Source organism: Felis catus, chromosome D4, assembly GCF_018350175.1.
Source record: "Felis catus isolate Fca126 chromosome D4, F.catus_Fca126_mat1.0, whole genome shotgun sequence".
NCBI lineage: Eukaryota > Metazoa > Chordata > Mammalia > Carnivora > Felidae > Felis > Felis catus.
The window spans coordinates 40,408,096-40,430,044 of record NC_058380.1 but is presented as its reverse complement, the minus strand read 5'-3'; the positions used below and the strand labels follow the sequence as shown (position 1 = coordinate 40,430,044).

At 39.9% G+C, this 21,949-nt stretch overlaps 1 protein-coding gene across 1 annotated transcript in view; it reads left to right on the top strand.

Moving 5' to 3' along the window:
• The window catches only part of TTC39B (tetratricopeptide repeat domain 39B), a 125,413-nt gene that overhangs the window by 72,869 nt on the left and 30,595 nt on the right, over positions 1-21,949 (top strand). Inside the window, 6 exon segments of the mRNA XM_023242337.2 lie at positions 1,491-1,622; positions 2,595-2,671; positions 6,111-6,178; positions 9,626-9,690; positions 19,056-19,161; positions 20,546-20,611. Of these exon segments, the coding sequence (XP_023098105.1) occupies positions 1,491-1,622; positions 2,595-2,671; positions 6,111-6,178; positions 9,626-9,690; positions 19,056-19,161; positions 20,546-20,611 (514 nt within the window).

The window sequence follows — 21,949 nt, the reverse complement described above, 5'->3', positions numbered from 1 at the left end:
TCTCCTTCACTTTTTATTCACACAAGACCCCACTCTCCTCTGCCTCAGACACCCCAGCTGGTGGTAACATGGAATGACAAGAAGTGATTGAGTGTTTTATTTAGTCAAGATTCTCTCATCTTTTTTTTTTTTTTTTAAATTTTTTTTTTTCAACGTTTATTTATTTTTAGGACAGAGAGAGACAGAGCATGAATGGGGGAGGGGCAGAGAGAGAGGGGGACACAGAATCGGAAACAGGCTCCAGGCTCCGAGCCATCAGCCCAGAGCCTGACGCGGGGCTCGAACTCCCGGACCGCGAGATCGTGACCTGGCTGAAGTCGGACGCTTAACCGACTGCGCCACCCAGGCGCCCCAAGATTCTCTCATCTTGATGCATGTTTCACTGTTAAGCATAGGTTTTCCCACTTGCATACTTTTTTTTTTCCCTCTTGGAGCTTTTGGTTTAAAATGCGAGGTTTAAGACCACAATAAATGATTAACTTTGGGCTGCTGTTACTCTTTGTGGTCTTTTGAACAGCCAGTGACCTTGCTATTCAGGACAAACTGCAAATTACCGAAGGATGTTTAGAGTATTTCCATGAGGGAAAAGAAGAATGTGGCTTGCGTTTGTTTTGCATAGCAGCGGGCTGTGATGGATGATATTTGAATTAAAAACAAAACTGCGCATTAATATTTCAAGTCTTGTAAATAACTAATTGAGTCTTGTAAATAACACGATGAGAAGTTTTGAGAAAAGAGATGGTAAGGTTTTCACAGTCTGAGAGTCTGGGATGTGTCATACCTTAAGACTAATTAATGCCAGTAAGAGTCTAAGCAGTTCTTCCTGATAATTTAGTAATTTGAATTATCAAGAACTTTATTCAGGAACTGTGGATAATGGGATTAGATTACATACGAAGTCTGGAATGTACTTTCGTCTGGGCCCTTTGTGGCCAACCTAATTTATTGCAAAAGTCTTGCTTCCCTTTGGCCTCCAGCTGGGAGTGGAGATGAACCAGTTTTAAAAATGGGTCTTTATCTTTCAAAAAATATATCAGAATCTCTCTGTCACAAAATACATTTCCAGTGGCCTGTATTTTAGTACTTCTATCAGCACTAAAGATAGGAAGTAGATTCCCGGTGTTTGGGAAAAATGGATTTGCTTTGAAATGTTTTCTACTAAAAGAGTCCGCAGGCTGCCCTCTTGTGCTGAAATGGGGAAAAACAATTGTCAGCTTCTGCTTCAACCTGGAACATTCAGTGCTGCCTGCGTGGGCGTAATTTGGAAAGCCCTTGATACTTGAGTTTTTTTTTTTTTTTTTTTTTTTGGGACGTGTCTTTCACAGTCTATATTATTTCAGTGATTATGGTGAAGGAGTAAAATTTATCGCTATACAAGTCATGATATGTTTTTACTAGGATTTCTTCTGGTCAGTATCAGACAAGACCTGAATGCTCTTAAACTGCATTGAAACGTATTAATTCCTTTTTTTTTTTTTTTTGCCCCCCAGGGCTAAGGAGAGTATGTACCATGCCTTGGGCTACAGTACTATTGTGGTGTTGCAGGCCGTCCTGACCTTCGAGCAACAGGACATCCAAAATGGCATTTCTGCCATGAAGGATGCATTACAGACCTGCCAAAAGTATGAACTGAGTAATTAAATACTTGAGATGCAACTACATACCTTTATGTCTGTGTGACAGAGTGAGCGTGGTTTGCCTGATGGAAAGCTCTGTTTGAAGTTGGCTGCAGTTGTAGTAAGGGACTTGTACTTCCAAGCCTCCTGGCCTCACATAGTTGTATCTAATAGAGTTGAAAGTTCCTGTTGGGAATTATAGAAGATTCTTGTTTGGCCAAGCAGTTGGCATCTGTGCCTCCACGGGTTTTTCCCTCCCCCCCTTTTTTTTTCCCATTGGTAACTTCAGTCACAGCAAGCATCTCCCAAGGGTCTCTGTGGCGCAGATGAATTCAGCTCCTGCCTGCCAAGCCAGGCCAAGCAAGGAACTCTCTTTTTTTATATGGGCGGATGCTGCCTGTTCGGAAGGGAGAGTTTTATTTGTCTAAAAGGACATATCTGGACACTTCTGGTTGGTGAAAATGAGATGGATTTTCAGTTTTATTTTAATCTTTGCTCTGTGTGTATAGCAAGACCCCAGCAACAGCTGTTAACCAGCACTGGTGACACTTAATGTGAAACTATATCCTCATGGAATTATGTTGCAACCCTGCAAATGAAGAGTTTCCCAGTATCACACTCTAAGTCGATTCTTAACCTGTGGGTGCCTCTTACCAGAGAAATAACTGATTTCAGCATCGTGCAGGTGCTTGGCAGGGCTAGTGTTCATTGTGTTGTGTGAGTTTGTCCACTCACGTGTCCAGTAAGTGTGGATGGAGTGCCCACAGGAGATCGGCTCAGGGCTGGGTGCCGGGTACACAGTGTTGAAAAGGGTGCTCTCTGCCCTTTAGGGTTTAGAGTTTGAGGTTTGCAGTTCCTCCTTGGTAACTCTTTGGTATGACTGAGACTGAAATGGATGTCCAATGAAAGTGAACTCGGCCTGATTTATTATTATTTTTTCTTTCTATTTCCCACCGCCCTTCTACTTTTTCTCCACAGATACAGGAAAAAATGCACAGTTGTGGAATCGTTCTCAAGTCTTCTTTCTAGGGGCTCATTGGAGCAGCTGACTGAAGGTGAGACTCATTTAAAAGATTAGTGTTTCCCTGTCTTGGGAAGGTTAAAACGTGCTCATGCTCCTAAAATTCAATACTTAAGCATATCATGTAAAGTAAAGGGAGTATCTTTTTCTCTTTCCCACCATAACTCACCCTGCAGGAGTGACCACTGTTGATAGTTGGGTTAATGGCTCAAGATTACCCACCTAGCGGAGCGAGGTTCCATCTGCCTTTCTGCAAGCCACAGCTCTTTCTGTTGTACCTCGCACATTTTCTTGTAGGCTTGTAGTAAAGGGAACAGAGTGTTCATGTGTGGCTGAGAGAGACATCTTGAAAATAGATGCTGCTGCGTTCTTACCTTTTTATAATGTCTTTGACATGACACTTTAGAAAATCTGGAATAAGGTAGAGGTTACTTCTTCCTAATTATTAAAAAAATAAAACGAACGAGAAGATGCTACTATACACCTGTTAGAATGTCCCTAATCTGAAACATCAAAAACACCATGGTTGATGAGAATGCAAAATTGTATAGCTACTTTAGGGGAGACAGTTTGGCAATTTCTTACAAAACTATGCATGCTTTGTTTGGCCTTACAAACCAGTAATCAGTCTCCTCAATATTTACACAACGGAGCTGAAGACTTAGGACCAGCACAAAACTCTGCACGTACATGTTTACAGCAGCTTTATTTGTAATTTGCCAAAACTTGTCAGCAACCAAGATGTCTTTCAGTAGGTGAATGGCTAAATAAACTGTGGTGCATGTAGACAAATGGACGATTAATTAGTGCTAAAAAGAAATGAGCTATCAAGCCACAGAAAGACATAGAGCAACTTTAAATGCGTATTACTAAGTGAAAGACGCCAATCTGAAAGGGCTACATGCTGGATGATTGCAAGCATATAACATTCTAGAAAAGGCAAAACTGTGGAGACAGTGAAAAGATCAGTGGTTGCCTGGGGATGGGGTGTAGGGATGAATAGGTAGATGGAGCACAGAGGATTTTTAGGGTAGTGAAAAGACTTTGTATGATATCATGATGATGGATACGTGTCTTTATACATTTGTCCAAACCCATAGAATGTACAACACCAAGAATGAGCTCTAATGTAAACTGTGGACTTTGGGTAATTATGATGTGTGAATGGAGGTTCATCAATCGTACCACTCTGGTGGGGGATGTTGATAACAGGGGAGGTAATGCATGCATGGGGCAAGGGATACATGAGAAATTGCTGTACCTTCCCTTCAGTTTTTCTATGAATCTAACACTGCTTTAAAGAATAAAGTCTTAATTAGAAAATAATAAAAATAAATGAGCTTGTGACTATAGCATATTCTGAAAAACAGGTTAATTTAGACTTTTTTTTACATCCAAAGCCATGCTTAATTAACATTTTAATGCAGGCTGAAGGTATTTCCTTCAGTAGACTAAGGAGTTTATGATTCAGAGATGTTCTGGTAAGGTACCTACACATAAATGCCAAATGGCTAATTTTGAGAACTGAGGAATATAAATCAAACAGAGTGAAGGAACAAGACTTTTATAAATTAAGTTGCATTTTATTCCTAATGAGTTTGGCTGTCACTGCAACCCAAACAGACTTTGTGTTCAAGGAGGCATGTCAAAACATTGTAGCTTTAGTATGTGATTTGTTTTTCCTCTTGGTAATTTTCATTTACATCCTTCAGTGGCTGGTTGTCTGCAGGAGTCAGTATATTTAATTAAACTTTTCGTGGGTTTAACATGGAACACACCCATTCTTCTCTCGTGCCTGGCGTATTGCCCTGAATGTTTTTCAGATTTCCTTTGAAAATAGATATGTATATGCAGTACTTAGGATGGGAAAGGGATTTAACATGAAGGATACTTCCGTATAGTCTACAGAGTTCAAATTTTCTTGACCTTTCAGCTCTGTCTTCTCATTATGTCCTTGAGCTGCTCTTAGATTTGTCCATTTTTAACTTAACCCTGATACGTCTAATCCTTTGGATGCTCATACCTCTGCACGGACTCAGCGTTGCCTACTGAATCAAGCCCAGCCTCTGACGCTTAAGGTTGTCAATAATTCAGCCCCGACTTACCTTTCCGGACTGATTTCACACTCCTGCCTTTACACACCTTGTGCTCTCACAGGGCCTTCCCCGCACATGCCCAAGCCAGCAACCTGGGGTACTGAGTGGGCTTTCAAAGTGGGAAATTCCAAACTGTTCCCACTTTGTTACAAATGTACATAGAAAGAAGAGGAAATTCAGGTGACTGTAAAAATCGAAGACTGCTTTTATTCCTCTGAACGCTGAGTAAATCCAGAGGGCCAAGGGTAGTAATCGTAGCGCAAGTAGCAAACAAAAATGGAGCGCTTACTCTGAAGAGTGAGCTCTGCTTGCAGCACCTCACTTGATTCTTCAGCTGTGAAGTAGAGACATTATGAGCTGGACTTTATAAATGAGGTAATGGACGGGGCGGTGGGCGGGATGACCAGCAGAGAGAGGAGGGATGACCCGAGGGAGAGGTGAGCTGACCGCAGATGAGGAGGGATGACCGGCAGGGAGAGGAGGGATGACCGTCAGGGAGAGGAGGGATGACCACCAGGAAGAGGAGGGCTACCTAGTACACGGCAGAACCTTCCCCCTAGCCCAGGCTGTGAAATACGCCAAGCTCGTTTCCTTAAGTAAAATGCCAATTTGTATCCCATGGATAAAACAGGAAGCTGCTGATTTTGTTTACCCCAAAACGCAAAGGTTTCTCTCCTACCCTAATCTCTGCAAGTACAAGGTATTGTTTAGGAAGATGGGCTACGTGTTTTGGGGCACTCCATCTGTCCCTGGGATATACATAGCTTTACACCGTCCTTTTTGTGAGTGCCTTGTTCCTGTGCTAGATCTCTCCATGATCAAAATAGCCTGACGTGGTGCTGATGCTGACTCTTTTTATATCACGTCATGACTTGGCACTCAGGGCCGTACTTTTTTGCAGAACTCCAGAGAATTGCGTTCTCTCTTTAAGGTAATAATGTGTCTGATCATCACCATGACTATCATACCTTCGTATTTTGGAGGCTAGGATTCACAAACAGAAGATTGTTTTTTCAATCTTTATGACTGTGTTAAACTTATGTGTTAGTGTTAAATAATTTTCTTTTTAAGTGCTTTTAAATTTTGGTTTCCTGTTGTGAGCTGAGTTTGGGGCTCTGGCACCAAGTGCCTGACTCGTTGGAGTTCTATTTGAATGGGGCCAAAGATGACTTCCTTAAATCATTTTACACATTCTAGAAAAATCTTGCTGAGGGTCTGAGAACTGAGGTCATCATCTTCCTTTTGTGGAAGTACCAGAACAAGCTAGATTTTTGTGTCTCCCTTGGGTTCATTGATCTATCAGTCTTTTCTGAAATCTCAGAGCAATGACTGTGGACATAGGATTTTCCTTAATATAATTTTATTTGTTTTTAATAGAGGAAATGCATGCCGAAATCTGTTATGCCGAGTGTCTCCTACAGAAAGCAGCACTCACGTTTGTGCAGGTAATGAATGTTTGGCTTAGAATCAGTATTTCTGGGGAAGCCTGCCAGCACTACGTAGAAAAAATGTGGCTCATTCTATGTCAGCGCTTCAGTTCTTTTGACTCAGAGTTGTAACAGAAGATACTTGCCGTTCTGATAAACTTGGGCTGAAAAAAGACCCCAGGGAGCTTTGTTCCTACACAAATGCCCTTAGAGTCTGTTTTGAATTTCAGTCTGTTGGGAACCACTGCCTTGTAAAGAAACTGTTTTGCAACCACCACACCTACTTTCTGGTTGCTTCTCTAGATGAGAAGCGTGAGATTATCCGTCTTTGCTTCTCCTAATGGTGAGGGCTACACGCGGGATGGCCTGGGCAGAAGACACATCTTCATCCTTGGCCATTCCCTTCTTTACACCAGCTGCTTGAGCAAAGCTCAGGTATGCATGCGTTGAGCGCTAGGCTTTTCATATATAACTTTGGATTTTATTTTTCCCCTTTCTATTCTCATTCCCCATTCTTACTTTTATTTCTTCCTATGGAAGAGTAGATTTAAAAAGTTTTAAACCTAACAATGAATACCTTTCTTTTGGGACATTTTAATTTTATCTCTAAGAACTGTTACAGCCAGTACCTTGCCTAACATTTTATTTTCCATCGCTTGGATTTTAACCTCATGGCCCCATGGGTGGCAGTGATGGATACAGTGGGGTAGAGGTGGGGTCAACATTGTAAAGGGGAAGAAATGCAATTGTAAAATTGAAAATCTTACTCAATTACAATGTTTTACATTGTATTAAGAGTTGCTTTTCTTTTTTCTTCCCCCCCTCCCCTCCCCTCCCCTCCCCTCCCCTCCCCTCCCTCTTCCCTTTCCCTTCCTTTCCCTTTCCCTTCCCTTTCTCTTCCCTCCCCTCCCCTCCCCTCCCCTCCCCTCCCCTCCCCTCCCCTCCCCTCCCTCTTCCCTTTCCCTTCCTTTCCCTTTCCCTTCTCTTTCTCTTCCCTTCCTTTCCCTTCCCTCCCCTCCCCTCCCCTCCCCTCCCTCTTCTCTTTCCCTTCCTTTCCCTTTCCCTTCCCTTTCTCTTCCTTTCCCTTTCCCTTCTCTTTCTCTTCCCTTCCCTCCCCTCCCCTCCCCTCCCCTCCCCTCCCTCCCCTCCCCTCCCTCCCCTCCCCTCCCCTTCCCTCCCTTCCCTTCCCTCCCTCCCTTCCCTTCCTTTCACTCCCCTCCCCTCCCCTCCCCTCCCCTCCCCTCCCCTCCCTCTTCCCTTTCTCTTCCCTTCCCTTTCTCTTCCCTTCCCTTTCTCTTTCCTCCCCTCCCCTCCCCTCCCCTCCCCTCCCCTCCTTTCTCTTCCTGGAGGCTTACCCCTTAATTTGGGTTCTGGTTTAGTAAAATTGAATCAGTCTGTTCTATGACCCTGTTTTCTAAAACCCTACATATTCTGAAGGCTGGTTGAAAACTGCATTCTTACTGCTTCAGTGAACATAATGCTGGTCACGGAGGTCCCCAGTTTTTCTGATGTGTTTTCCAAATGGGGATTTGACAATCAGATCTGGGAGTTGCAGGCTTACTCTATTTGTGGGGACTTGTAACTAAACATCGGGCAGATATGCAAGCCTCTTCCCTCCTCCTCATGCCTCCATATCCAGTTTAATGGTCATGCTTCTCTTACCATGCTTCCTCTTCCTTCTCTGATTGTTCTAGTGGGAGTGTTCGTCAGCTCTCCTCTAGACTGCATGGCAACCTAGCGACCCTCTGGCTCTAATTTCTCTTATCCTCATCTCATTGTCCATTGTGCAGCCGCGTCCCCTCTCAGAGACGAGAATCTCACCTTGTCATCTCTCTGCTTTAGCATCTCGTAGCTCTCACCGACTATGGCAGTGGTTCCGTATCAGAATATCAGAAGTGGGGGAGGTTTCAAACTAAACTGGTGTCTTCTCGCAAATTCCCTATGCCCCCCCCCCTTACCATGTGCTCAGATGCTATTGGCAGGTATGTATGACGCATACCTGAGTGGCATGGGTAGAGGTAGCTTTGTTACTCCTTGGTTTTGCGGTCTTTGCAGTAGCTTCTGCAGCAGCGCTGGGTGACGTAAACACAGATGGCCAAGTACACGCCATGATCTTTAACGCCTCCTTGCCTTTCTACTTCAGTTTCCCTTTGCTTGCGAAGCTCACATCTGGTTTGCCTTCCTTCCTCTGGCCCCATCCTAATCATTTTTTATGCCTTAAGCGCGCGTTGCTTTCAGGAAGCTTTTATGGGCCTCTCCTTACCCCCCTCCCCTACTTTGTGCTCTCATGACCTCCTGTGCATATCTCTACCCATGTGCATGACTCTAGCCCTTAGCGCCTTTTATTTCTCTTGACTGATTTTGCATTCAGATGGCAGGTGTAAAATAGGCATTCAGTCAATGTTTGGTGAGTGATGAAATGAAATATTATTATTGGAGGCAGATTTTAAAGTGATTTGAGAAATTCTTTGCTGGCCAGTATTGGAACTTGTGTAAGCATAAGGCTCCTTAAAATGAGAAGATGAACACTTATGTTGCATGGTGAATTTTGTACTTATCAGTGCTTATAATAATTTGAATGTTAAAGGTTTAATAATTAATGAAACTTATATACTAAAATAAGTTTTTCCCTTGCTTCGGAAGGATGCTGAAGTGCACAGTGAATAAATACCAGAGCAGCTTTCCATTATCAATAGGCTAAGAAAACATCGTCCACGGAAATGGGAAATAGGGGAAGTGTCTCCAGTAGCTCCATCTGTTGACTAACTTCCTTTAAGCAGTTTTGGATATAATTTGTTAAGAGATTCTCTTAGAATCCTGGAATGTTGACCCTGAAAATGACATTCATTTAGGCCCCCTGCCTCAATTTTATGGTTGATGACCATGAGGCAAGGAGAAGTAAAGTGATTTTTTTTCCCACCAAACAAATTTGCATATTGGTGACAATCAGTTTAGAATCCAGATCAATAATTTTTGTTTTGGAAATATGTATTAGTGAAATTTACAATGTTAAACAGATTGAATGCTAAAGCATCCTGCAAAAGAAGAACCATCATTCCATTTACTGGAGTATGATGGATTGGAAAGTTTGCCCTTAAGGCATATCCCTTAAATCAGCCATTTGGATTCTGTTGAGCCCAGAAGAAAATTGCACAGTAGATGATGTTTATTACAGTAGATTTGGACTAACTTATTTTGCCCCTAATTGCTAAGGATTACTTCCTTAATTACTTATTTGAAGTGTTGCAAAGATTTTTGAAATGTTTTCTTTTTATTGCCATCTAACTTGGAAGACCAATTACAGAAAAGCATTTCAAATGTAAAGCAAGAGGAATGTTTCCATTTAAAGATTATGTCCTCAAAAGATAGGGAGGGTTTTGTTCTAATCAAACAAATACCCAGATGTGAGGACAGTGTAAGAATCTTTTGCTAAGTGATCTAATTACTTCATTGAATTGTTTTCAGGATGAAAATATGATCAACTTCATCAAAGGTGGACTCAAAATTAGGACAAGTTACCAAATATATAAGTAAGTTAAAAATTAAGATCTCATCATTTATTTATTTATTTATTTTATTTATTTATTTATTAAGATCTCATTTTTAAATGATTCTTATACCATGTCCCCTTTGTACTTTAAAAAATTCTCATTAAGTACGACTAGGTTTTTTTTTTATTTGGTGTTGGTGAAAATGCACTTGATTTTTTGGTTTACTGAGTATGCATTCAGTGCTATAGGACAACAGAGTTTAAGTTTAAATACAATTTTGAGAAAAATAGCTGAAAAAAAAAGTGCTACTAACACAATTTCTAATTACATAATCTTAGTTTCCCTCTCCTAAAATCAATTTATAGATTTAAAATTACAGGTATGTCTTTGGTCCAGACTAGAGCAGTGCCCTGCTTGATAAAGTTTTCTGCAGTGATTTAAATAGTCAATGGAGGTGGGCCATAGTGTTGTTCATATGTTCTGTGTCCTTACTGACTTTTATCTACTTGTTCTATGATTTGTTCATGGAGTAAAAATCTCCAACTTTGATTCTGGAGTCACCCATTTCTCTTGTTAGTTCTGTCAGCGTTTAGACCCTTGGTTATCAGATTGATGTGTGTTTTAATTGTTTTGTCTTTCTAATGAATTAAACTTAAAAAATTTTTTTTTAATGTTTATTTGTTTTTGAGAGGGGGGCGGGCAGAGAGAGTGATGGAGACACAGAATCCGAAGCAGGCTCTAGGCTCCGAGCTGTCAGCACAGAGCCTGATGCGGCGCTTGAACCCACGAGCTGTGAGATCATGAGCTGAGCTGAAGTCAGATGCTTAACCGATGAGCCACCCAGGCGCCCCTTAAACTCTTAATCGTTATGAAATGTCTCTACTTAACTCCTTATGATTATTTCTTGTCTTGAAGTCTGTTTCATCTGATATTAATGTATTTATTCATGCTTTTTTTATAATTAGTGTTTACGTGTCACATATTCTTTTATTTTAAGCCTATCTTTGTTTTAATATTTAAATTGCATTTCTTATAGAGGCTTGTAGCTGGATCTTGCTTTTTTACTCAGTGTAACAAATGATATGTTTGTGCTTGTGGCTGCCATTTTTTTTTCTCTTGCCTTATTTGGTTTTCCCAGTTCTTTTTTGCCTTTCTTTGCTTTCATAAAAATTTAAAAATATATATTCCAGTGTAATCAATCCCTCTGTTGTTTTCTTAGCTATAGCCCTCTTTAATTTTTTAAAGGTTGCTCTAGTGATTATAAAATCCTTCTTACCTTACAACGGTCAACTTAGAGTTAATATCGCACTGTTGCCCATAAAACGTAAGAACTTTGTGGAAGTATAATTTCATTTGCCACTTGTCTTTTATACTATTCTCATGATAGTACACTTACATATATTATAAACCTCACGATGCAGTGTCACACTTTTTCTTTAAACTATGATATCTTACAGATTTTTCTATTTACTCATATATATAGTTACCATTTTTGGTATTCTTCATTCGTTTCTGTATACTTTTGGACTGAAGAATTCCTTTTAATATTTCTTGTAGTACATGTCTGCTTTCAATAATCTCTCCATTTTCATTTATCTGAAAACGTCTTCATTTTTGAAGGCTATTTTTGCTTAGTACAGTATTCTGGGTTACAAGGTTTTCTTTTTTCTTCTTTCACCACTTTCAAACTGTCAGTCCATTGTAGTATGGCCTCTGTTGTTTCTGATCAGAAGTCAGCTGTTGTATATATTACCAGTCCCTGTCTGTAATGTATCATTTCTTCTGACTGCTTTGAAGACTCTTGTACCTTTGGTTCTCAGTAGTTTGCAATGTGTTTAAGTGTGCTTTGAGAAACTGTGGCCATTATTTCTACAAATATTTTTTTATGCTCCATTTTCACTGTTTTCCTCTTCTTTTAAGGTCCAATTACACATATTAGTCAGTCTGATTTTGTTCAACAAGTCACTGTGGTACTGTTTATTGAAAAGTATGGTTTTTTGTTTTTTGTTTTTTTAGATTGGCTCTCTGGGTCATCCTGGAGTCAGTTTTTATTGCTTGCTTTTTCTCTTGACCATATGTCATATCATTTTGTGTCTTCTCTTGACAACAGTATTTAAATTGTGCACTAGGTATTGATTCATTATAGAGACTCTGGATTCTATTATCTTCTTGGAAGAGTGCTGATACTTGTTCTAGGAATCATGAATTTGACTAGACTTAGACTCCAGACTCTTGACTCTCTACAAGAAGGTAGCACCTGAAGTCATGGCTCCTTTATTTCTTCTGTCTTGCTCTTGCTTTTGCTTTTCTTTGGAGTCTCTCCAGTATTCCAATAGTTCATGGGTCCAACAAGAATTGGATCTTGGTTTTTCCCTCCTGTGTGGTTCTCTCCTATCTGAAAAGTTTTCCATTGCCTCACAGCCACTCTGGCAGTCTTGAACTCTGTACTCTGACTTTTTAAGGCAATAGGACTGTGTGGCTTTCTGTATCAGTTGTGGGCACCCCATATTGAGTGGACTGGAGAGTACTTTCAGCTGACTAGCCATGTAAATGTGAAGTCCATATGAGAGTTGTTCTCATCTTTCAAAGGCTAATTCTTCTCCAGTTTTCTCCTACTTTTTGTTTTCACTTTCCAGTGCCTGAAAATACATTTTAAATATATATTTAAGGGGCGCCTGGGGGCTCAGTCGGTTAAGCATCCGACTCTTGGTTTCGGCTCAGGTTATGATCTCACGATTTGTGGGTTTGAGCCCCGTATCTGGCTCTGTTTCGGATTCTCTCTCCCTCACTATCTCTGCCCCTCCCCTGCTCACTTTCTTTGTCTTTCTTTCAAAAACAAATAAACTTAAAAAATATTTAAATTCTAAAGTTTATAATTGTTATCTGTGAGACAGTTAATCTAATACAAGCTAGTGTGTGTGTCATTACTAGGAGCAGATCCCCATTAGTGCAGAACCAAGATTTAGTGTTTTAAGAGATACTTTCACACAAAGTGATTTAATAAAATTATATTCCATTCAGAATCGTATAGGCGGGGCAGAAATTTTGGGAATTGACATTTTGTTTTTAGTTTTCCTCTTGAAATACTTTTTATTTTTTATTTTAATTTTTTTAATTTTTTTTTTTAATGTTTATTTATTTTTGAGACGGAGACAGAGCATGAATGTGGGGGGAGGGTCAGAGAGAGAGGGAGACACAGAATCGAAGCAGGCTCCAGGCTCCGAGCTGTCAGCACAGAGCCCAATGCGGGGCTCGAACTCGTGAACCACGAGCTCATGACCTGAGCCGAAGTTGGACACTTAACCGACTGAGCCACCCAGGCGCCCCTGAAATACTTTTTAGATGATACAAAAGAATGTTAAAGAGCTAATTGCTTTTCTAGTCATAAAAACTTAAAAAAACTGAATGAATTCAAGTAGTCTTTTTAAAAAAATAGTTTTTTAATTTTTAGTTTTGAGGGGGAGAGAGAGAGAGAGAGAGAGAGAGAGAGAGAGAGCGCGCGCGCCAGAACATGAGCAGGGGAGGGCAGAGAGAGAGGGAGACACAGAATCTGAAGCAGGTTCCAGGCTCTGAGCTGTCAGCAGAGGTTGATGTGGGGTGTGAACCCACAAACAGCAAAATCATGACCTGAGCTGAAGTTGGATGCTTAACAGACTGAGTCACCCAGGTGTCCCAATTCAAGTAGTCTAAAAATGGCACAAACATATATATCAATGGAATGGAACAATAGAGTTTTGAAACAGACTCTGTGTGTGTATGTGTGTGTGTGCATGCATTTTTGCATACACAGACATTAACCTGGGAATTAAAAATATGTGACATTCATATATATATATATATTCACATTCATATATATACATATATGAATGTATGTATGTATGTCTTTCAAAACAGTGGGAAAAGATGGATACTTTAACAAATGGTTTGGGGAAAATTGGTTCTTCATTTTGGAAAAAAAATATAAAAATAAATTCCATGTGGGTTTAATATTAAGATATATTAAAAGATTTTTTAAATGTTTATTTATTTTTGAGAGAAAGACAGAGCGTGAGCAGCGAGGGGCAGAGAGAGAGGGAGACACAGAATCTAAAGCAGGCTCCAGGCTCTGAGCTGTCAGCATAGAGCCCAATGTGGGGCTCAAATTCATGAGCTGTGAGATCAAGACCTGAGTTGAAGTTAGACACTTAACTGACTGAGCCACCCAGGATCCCCAATATTAAAATTTATTTATTTATTTATTTATTTATTTATTTATTTATTTATTTATTTATTATTTTTTTTAAGGATATTTAAAATTTTTGTTGATGTTTATTTATTTTTGAGGGAGTGAGAGAGCATGAGTGGGGGAGGGGCAGAGAGAGAGGGAGAGACAGAACCAGAAGCAGGCTCCAGGCCCTGAGCTGTCAGCACAGAGCCCGATGTGGGGCTCGAACTCACAGACTGTGAGATCATGACCTGAGCTGAAGTCGGATGTTTAACCAACTGAGCCACCCAGGCGCCCCTAAGATATTTTTAAAAGAGTACTAGTGAAAATAGGAAAGTATTTTTTGTAGTCCTAAAGCACTAAAGCCATTAAACTTTTATTAAATTTTTTTTCACTTTGAAATAACTTCAGAATTTTTACAAAGAATTTTTATGTGTTCTTCATTCAGATTCACAAATGTTAGTATATTTTTTAAAGAAAAAAATTTTTTTAATGTGTATTTAATTTTGAGAGAGAGAGAGAGAGAGGGAGAACACAAGCAGGGGAGGGGCAGAGCGAGAGGGAGACACAAAATCTGAAGCAGGCTCCAGGCTCTGAACTGTCAGCACAGAGCCCTAAACGTGGCTTGAACCCACAAACCTTGAAATCATGACCTGAACCAAAGTTGGATGCTTAACCGATAGCCACCCAGATGCCCCACAAATGTTAACATCTTTTAGAACTGCAGTATAATTATTAAATTCAAGAAACTAACGTGGGTACTAACATTTACCCAGATTCCTCTAATTGTCCTATCAGTGTCCTTTTTCTGGTCTAGAACTGAATCCGAGATCAGAGATGTTGCATGTAGTTGTTATGTTTCTTTAGTCTTTTTTAATCTGAAAGAGTCCCTTAGTCTGTCTTTATTTTTATGACCTTGATATTTTTGAAGGATACTGGGCAGTTATTTTGTAGAACATCTCTCAGTGGGGACTTATCTAATATTTCTTATGATTAAATGCAGATTTTGCATTTATGGCAAGAATACCATGTAAGTGATACTGTGTCCTTTGTAGTGTATCATATCAGTAGATACATGATGTCAATTTCAGAAGCTTTTCTGAGTGTGACATAAAATCAGGAACCATAAAAGACTGACTTGACCAAATAGATGTTTAAATTTTCGTCAGGGCAAACTATACCACAATAAAATATGCCAATGGAAATGTGATCCAAAGACTCAGGGCAGATGACAGTGTGAGGAGCTCATAAGTTGGTGGGAGTCTAAGTTGATACAATTTTTTTGGAGGATGTTTGACAGTATGTATCAAAATTAAGGAAGTGTATTGCCTTTGATCTCGGAAGTCCCTTTTCTAAGGATTTATCCTAAGGACAGTTGTCCTTAGGACATTAGGACTATAACATTAACTATAGTTATGGTACTTGATGTAGGAAAAGTACTTAATGAATGTATAAGCACACTTTTAGCACTGTTTATAATATGGAAAATTTGGAAACAAATGTTTAACAATAAGAATCTGGTTAAATAAATTATCCCATAGAATAGCATAATACGCGCTTGTTAAAAAAATAAGGTAGCTTTCATGCATTTTCATGGAAAATCAGCAATATAACCTATATAACGTATATGCTATATGATCCCATTTGTGGTTTTTAAATATCGCATTCTCACTAACACATAAAACCTCCTAGAAGGTTATGTACCAGGCTGTTAACAGTGACCATCTCTCTGCGGGATAGTCATGTGGAGGCACTCACACCTTCTCCACGTATTTGGGAATTTTGTAACAAGCATCTATTATCAGAAAATACATTTATATTTTTATCAAAAAAGAAAAGAACTCTGACCATCGTTTCTGCCTCTTGCCATCCTACCTATATTTTGATGTTTGAGTTTTTAATGCATGTGCCTGAGCTTATAATTATCTTCTTACATAATGAAATTATATGCTTCCTGTCATTTTGAAATTTCCTCTTTCACTTCATGTCACAAAATATTAGGTCAGTAAATATTTTTAGTTCATCATGGATTTTAATGGCTATATAGCATACCATTATGTGGGTATACCATATGTGTGTATGTATAAAGATATACACTCATGTGACTGTCTTCTTAATTCATTTTCTGTTTTTGCCTATTTAGTTTGCTTATACATTTTCATTATAAATAGTAATACAGTATCTCTCCTTATAGGTAAAGTTTTGTGTGTATCCATGCTATTTCCTTAGAATAAAATTGGATTTATTGGGTCAAAGGTATGCATGTGTTTAAGATTTTTTTTTTTAAATTTTTTTTAATGTGTATTTATTTTTGAGACAGAGAGAGACAGAGCATGAATGGGGGAGGGTCAGAGAGAGGGAGACACAGAATCTGAAACGGGCTCCAGGCTCTGAGCTGTCAGCACAGAGCCCGACGCGGGGCTTGAACTCACAGACCGCGAGATCATGACCTGAGCCGAAGTCGGTCGCTTAACCGACTGAGCCACCCAGGTGCCCCAAGATTTTTGATTTATATTGCAAAATCATTCTGAAAAATAATTAGGTCGACAAACTTTTTCTAAAAGGGCTAGATGGTAAATATGTTAGGCTTGAGAGTCCTAAGATCTCTGTTGTAACTACTCAATTCTGAGACTGTAGAGTATAAGCAGCCATAGACAAAAAAATGCATGAACGGGCATGCTTAGGTTCCAATAGCTTGCCAATCTCTGTACTATAACCACCTTTTACCAAAGCAGATGAATATGTCTATTTGTTTTTTTTTTTTTTGCCAACACTGGTTTTCCATTAAAAAAAATTAAAATAATGCTTTATTATCACAAAAGCAGAATACATATTGAGGAAAATGGGAGAATGTAGATGAACAAATATTAACACACACACCCCATATTCTTTTCACCAGTAATAATGGCTGCTAGTATGTTAGTATGTATTCTTTCAGAATTTTTCCTATACAAAATGTAAAGATATATGTACTTTTATTTTTATATGTATTTTTTAATGTGGGTACTCTTTTGTAACCTGCTTTTTCCTTTTTTTAAAAAGTTTTATATATTTAAGTAATCTCTATACCCAGTGTGTGGCTTGAACTCATGACCTAGAGATCAAGAGTTGCACAGTCTTATGACTGAGCCAGCCAGGTGCCCCATAACCTGCTCTTTTACTTTTCGATGTCAATAAATCTTCATTTCGTGTAATAATCTATCTTCACGTTTTACTAGTTGGCCCCAAATTTCTTTTACTGCTGGTGTGTCTGTACCAGGATGCAACTCACGACTGTCTACTGCATCCTGTGTTTATGTCCATTAAGTCTCTTTTATTCTGGAACAGTCTTTCTATTCATGATGGTTGTTGAAAAGCCCAAGCCTGTTGTCCTGCAGAATGTCCCATGGATTTGTTTGATGGCTTTTTCTTTCTTTTTTTTTTTTTAATTTTTTCTTCAACGTTTTTTATTTATTTTTGGGACAGAGAGAGACAGAGCATGAACGGGGGAGGGGCAGAGAGAGAGGGAGACACAGAATCCGAAACAGGCTCCAGGCTCCGAGCCATCAGCCCAGAGCCTGACGCGGGGCTCGAACCCCCGGACCGCGAGATCGTGACCTGGCTGAAGTTGGACGCTTAACCGACTGCGCCACCCAGGCGCCCTGTTTGATGGCTTTTTCGACTTTCCATTCAGGTTGTTCTTTGTCTTAGTCAGCTCAGGCTGCCAGAACAAAATGCCACAGACTGGGTGGCTTAAACAATAGAATTTTATTTTCTTGAAGTTCTGGAGGTTGGAAGTCCAAGATCAGGGTGCCAGCATGATCCGGTTCAGGAGAGAGCTCTCTTTCTGGCTTGCAGACAGCCAGGCCACCTTCTCTCTTGGCCCTCACATGGCCGAGAGAGAGATAACCTCTCTCTTCTTTTTCTTCTATGACCACCAGTCTTACCAGACTAGGACCCCATCCTTTAATTAAGGATTTTTCGACCTCCTAAAAATTCCTGTCTTCAGATATCCTCACACTGGGGCATAGAGCTTCAACATAGGAATTTGGAGGTGAGGTGGGGGGAGGGGTACCTAACTAATTCAGTCCACAGCCTTCTAGCTCCTTTTATTTCCTGTAAACTGGAAATGAGATCTGTAGGCTTACTGGATTCCAGTTAAATAAATTTGGCTAGAATACATCATAAATGAAGTTGTATGCTTCATAGTTATATCACACAAGGTGATACATAATATCTGGTTATTTCTTACTACCTTTTAAAAATTTATTTGTCAGTTTGGTAAGCAATTCCTGTTCATTACCAACTTTTACATCTTTATCATTGTTTTATTTAAAAAAATTTTTTTTAATGTTTATTTATTTTTTTTTGAGACAGAGAGAGAGCATGAACGGGGGAGGGACAGAGAGGGGGAGACACAGAATCCGAAGCAGGCTCTAGGCTCTGAGCTGTCAGCACAGCGCCCGACGCGGGGCTCGAACTCATGGACTGTGAGATCATGACCCGAGCTGAAGTCGGACGCTTAACCGACTGAGCCACCCAGACGCCCCTATCATTGTTTTAATTTGCACTTCTCGGATTAAGTATTTGCCTTTTGAACATGTGAAAGGGAGGGGGGAAGTGCATAGAAAAGAAATTAATATGAGAAACCTAAAAGATTTGCTTGGACGGAATAGGAAAAAAAAAAAGACAGATGTGCAATTTTGATGGAACTTGCTGTCCTTCCTCAGTCTTCCTACTGGCAAGCCCTAGAATTTATTTGGTCTGAGATCATGGTGATCACACTGAAATTCACATCTTTTTGGCGGTAGCATCTCAGTCCTTCGGTGGAAAGTAGGGTTGCTGAAGTGCACACAGCAGCCGAGGGATGGAGCACATCTAGGAAGACTTCCGTGCAATATTGCTGGAGAGCTGTGAGGTCACAGCCCTGTGGTCCTGTGGCTCGGGAGTCATGCTCGCTCACGTTCCAACTCTGTCTTGCTTTCAGCCCAGAAAGATGGGTCCTGATAAACAGTGTAGAAATGGATGTGTCCGTTTTTCCTTAATGACTATTCCCCAAGTGGCCTTCAGGTTAAACTCAGCACAGCTGCCTCCATTTAAAAGTTGTCTAGTATTTCGGTTAATGATAATTACTTTATCGTGCATAAGTGGGAAAGTTGACTTAATGTGAATTTGCAGAGTCCTAGTAAACTTATGCAACAACATTTTTTCTTCAATCTAGAGAATGTCTTTCTATCCTGCATGTAATTCAGAAGAACAAAGTTGAGCAGCAGTTCTTCTATGAGTTTGAAGGGGGTGTCAAGCTTGGAATAGGTGCCTTTAATTTGGTAAGTAAATAATTATAAAGCCACCAGAAGCCTTTGTAAAAGAACCTAAGATGTTCAGCGCCTTCCCTACTGCGCGTGAACCTCTACCTGGGTTTGGTTGACAAGTAGCTAGAGTGCGATCCGTTTTTCTGTGTTGTGACCCGGTGGCGACTTTGGCCAGCATGTGTGGTAACGTTCTGCACATGCTCAGAGTCGTTTTGGATTGTACAATAGGGGAAGCGTGCAGCGCTTGAATGGGTTAGTAACAGTTTTGGTAAGAAGGAGCTTGGAATCTGGTTCCATTTTCACATCAGAAATACTGTTGCTTTAGCAATGGTGGCTCTGGAATTGGAAATAGGTGAGGCAGCAGTGATATAGCTTGAGGAGCGATTATGATGCTGTGAGGGAGACGAAGAGTTTGAGTAGATATTGTCAAATTGCAATATATTATTTAGGGATTTTGATATTTGTCAAGGTTTGACTAGAATTGATGAGAAAGTCAAGGCGTAAAGGAAATAGTACACATGAGTATGTATGTCACCATGGCCTCTTTGTTCATGAGCCCACTGGTCGATGATGGGGGTGCCTGGAGAAAGAGGCTGACTGGTCTCTGTAGAACAGGTCATCTTATTCATCTGGTTGTGAAAATCCTCCTCTGCTCAGGTCAGGCTTTGGTGAACATTTACATGGGACACAAATATCTTCCCTTTTTTTTTTTTGCTCATTCAGAGAGGACTGTACTCCTCCCTAGACCTTTTTGTCATTAGTTTCCCAGTGATACTGCTTCCAAATCCTTGAACGTCCAGCTAACTCTTTGACTTCAGCCTGTGAGTCTGTACAGAATTGCGCATGTGGCCATCTCTCCTTCCAAGCAAAGGGAACTAACAGGTGCACTGCTCGAAGTCCTGCACTGGCTGGCTTGTGCCTCCCCACTGCTCCTCAGGGTGGTCCTAGAAAGGGACCGCAGGACCGTGCTATTCACTTTTGGGTGATGCGCGCATGTTATATGGAGTTCAGCAGACTTGCTTTCTGGGAAAGGAGGTTAAGAGAAACCTTATTTGGAAGTGGGCCCTGAGGGAGTGTCGTCTCACCACTTCATCATTCGACATAAAAGGAGCATGTATTCTTTAGAGCGTCTGGAAAAGGCCAGGGTTTTGTTTGTTCGTTTTGTGTTGTTTTTAAAATTTTTAGGTTCATTTTCTTCGCTAAATGAAATTAATTCACAGGTGGTGATTACTGTATGTGCAATATGTGATGATTGAGATATGTACAGTGGTTTAAAGTTGGATCTAGTTTTTCATATTACTGAATTATTAAAACTTAAAGTTGTTTGGAGGTGAACATTTCTCTATAGTTAGATCACTAACAAATAAGTATGCTTGTATTTTTTTTTTTTTTCTTGCAGATGCTCTCCCTTTTACCAGCACGGATTATCAGACTACTAGAATTTATAGGATTTTCTGGAAACAGGGTACAAATTTAATTTTATCTTAATTTTGACAGGGAAGATGCAAACATTATTTGTTGGATACGAAGGAATGCAATACATCCTCATAACTAGCGTGACAATTATTGGCAATTTGTTTGCAGGATAGTAAAGAGCCACTGGGGTCTTGATCATACTTTTCAGAGGTCGAGATGGTTTTTCTATTGAAAGTTAAAATTTTTTATCTTTGTTACCTAAATTCTGGAATTCAAAGTTATGTTTTACTAAGGTTGCTGCTTGCTGGACTTTAGTAGTCTTGTGTGGTTAGAATATGCTTCTTTAACATTTCAGCAACCCTAGAGTGTTCTGTAAAACCAGGAAATTAGGCTAGATTTCCATGTCTCACATTTTATGATTCACACGGGATCAAGTATAGTTGTAGTATTTTGGGTTTCTTTGTACTTTTACAAGTTTCATGACAAAACTAAGGAAATTTGTTTTCCATGAGTTTAATTCATTATGTTTCTTCTTCTTCTTCTTCTTCTTCTTCTTCTTCTTCTTCTTCTTCTTCTTCTTCTTCTTCTTTGTAAGTTTACTTAATTATTTTGAAAGACAAAGAGGGGAGGGACGGAGAAAGAGAGAATCCCAGGCAGGCTCCGCACTGCCAGCGTGGAGCCTGATGTGGGGCTTGAGCTCACGAACCCGTGACCTGAGCTGAAACCAAGAGTTGGATGCTCAGCTGACTGAGCCACCCAGGCGCCCCTCCCTTGTTCATTATATTTCCATGTGCTTGCTTCGTAGTGTATGACATTTATTAAATGTAATACTCAATATGATATTACCAGGGTTGTCTTATTGCAAAAGCTGTCCCTGTTAGTAAAGAGGGCAGGTTTTGAGAACTACATGGGAACCAGTATAAGAAACTACTGTTTTTTTTCCCCCAAACAGGCCTTGTACTTTTTTGTTTCTTTGCTTCTGCTGGTCTCTATTTTGGATGTCCTCCCTAGCCACTATCCTTCCAAATAATGTTCTCTTGAGATCCTCTCCATCCATTAGGTTTGAGAGAAATGTCAGCTGTTCTCAAACTTTCCCTTATTCTCTCCCAGTGAGGCTCAAGTATTCCTAACCCAGAATCATTTACTTACCCACCTTTTTTATGACACTCACAACATGTTAATACAATTGTGTGTTCACGTAGCATTTTGATGGAAATATCTTTGACGACAAAACTGTATTTGTTCATGCCAACCATAATGCCTTGCACTTAGATCCTCAATATGTTTTAATAAATCAATATTTTTATAGGAGAAATACAACATTTCTATGAAATGAGCACTGCCTTTATCCTGTCCCTAGAATCACATAATAGAAAGAATTTGTGAG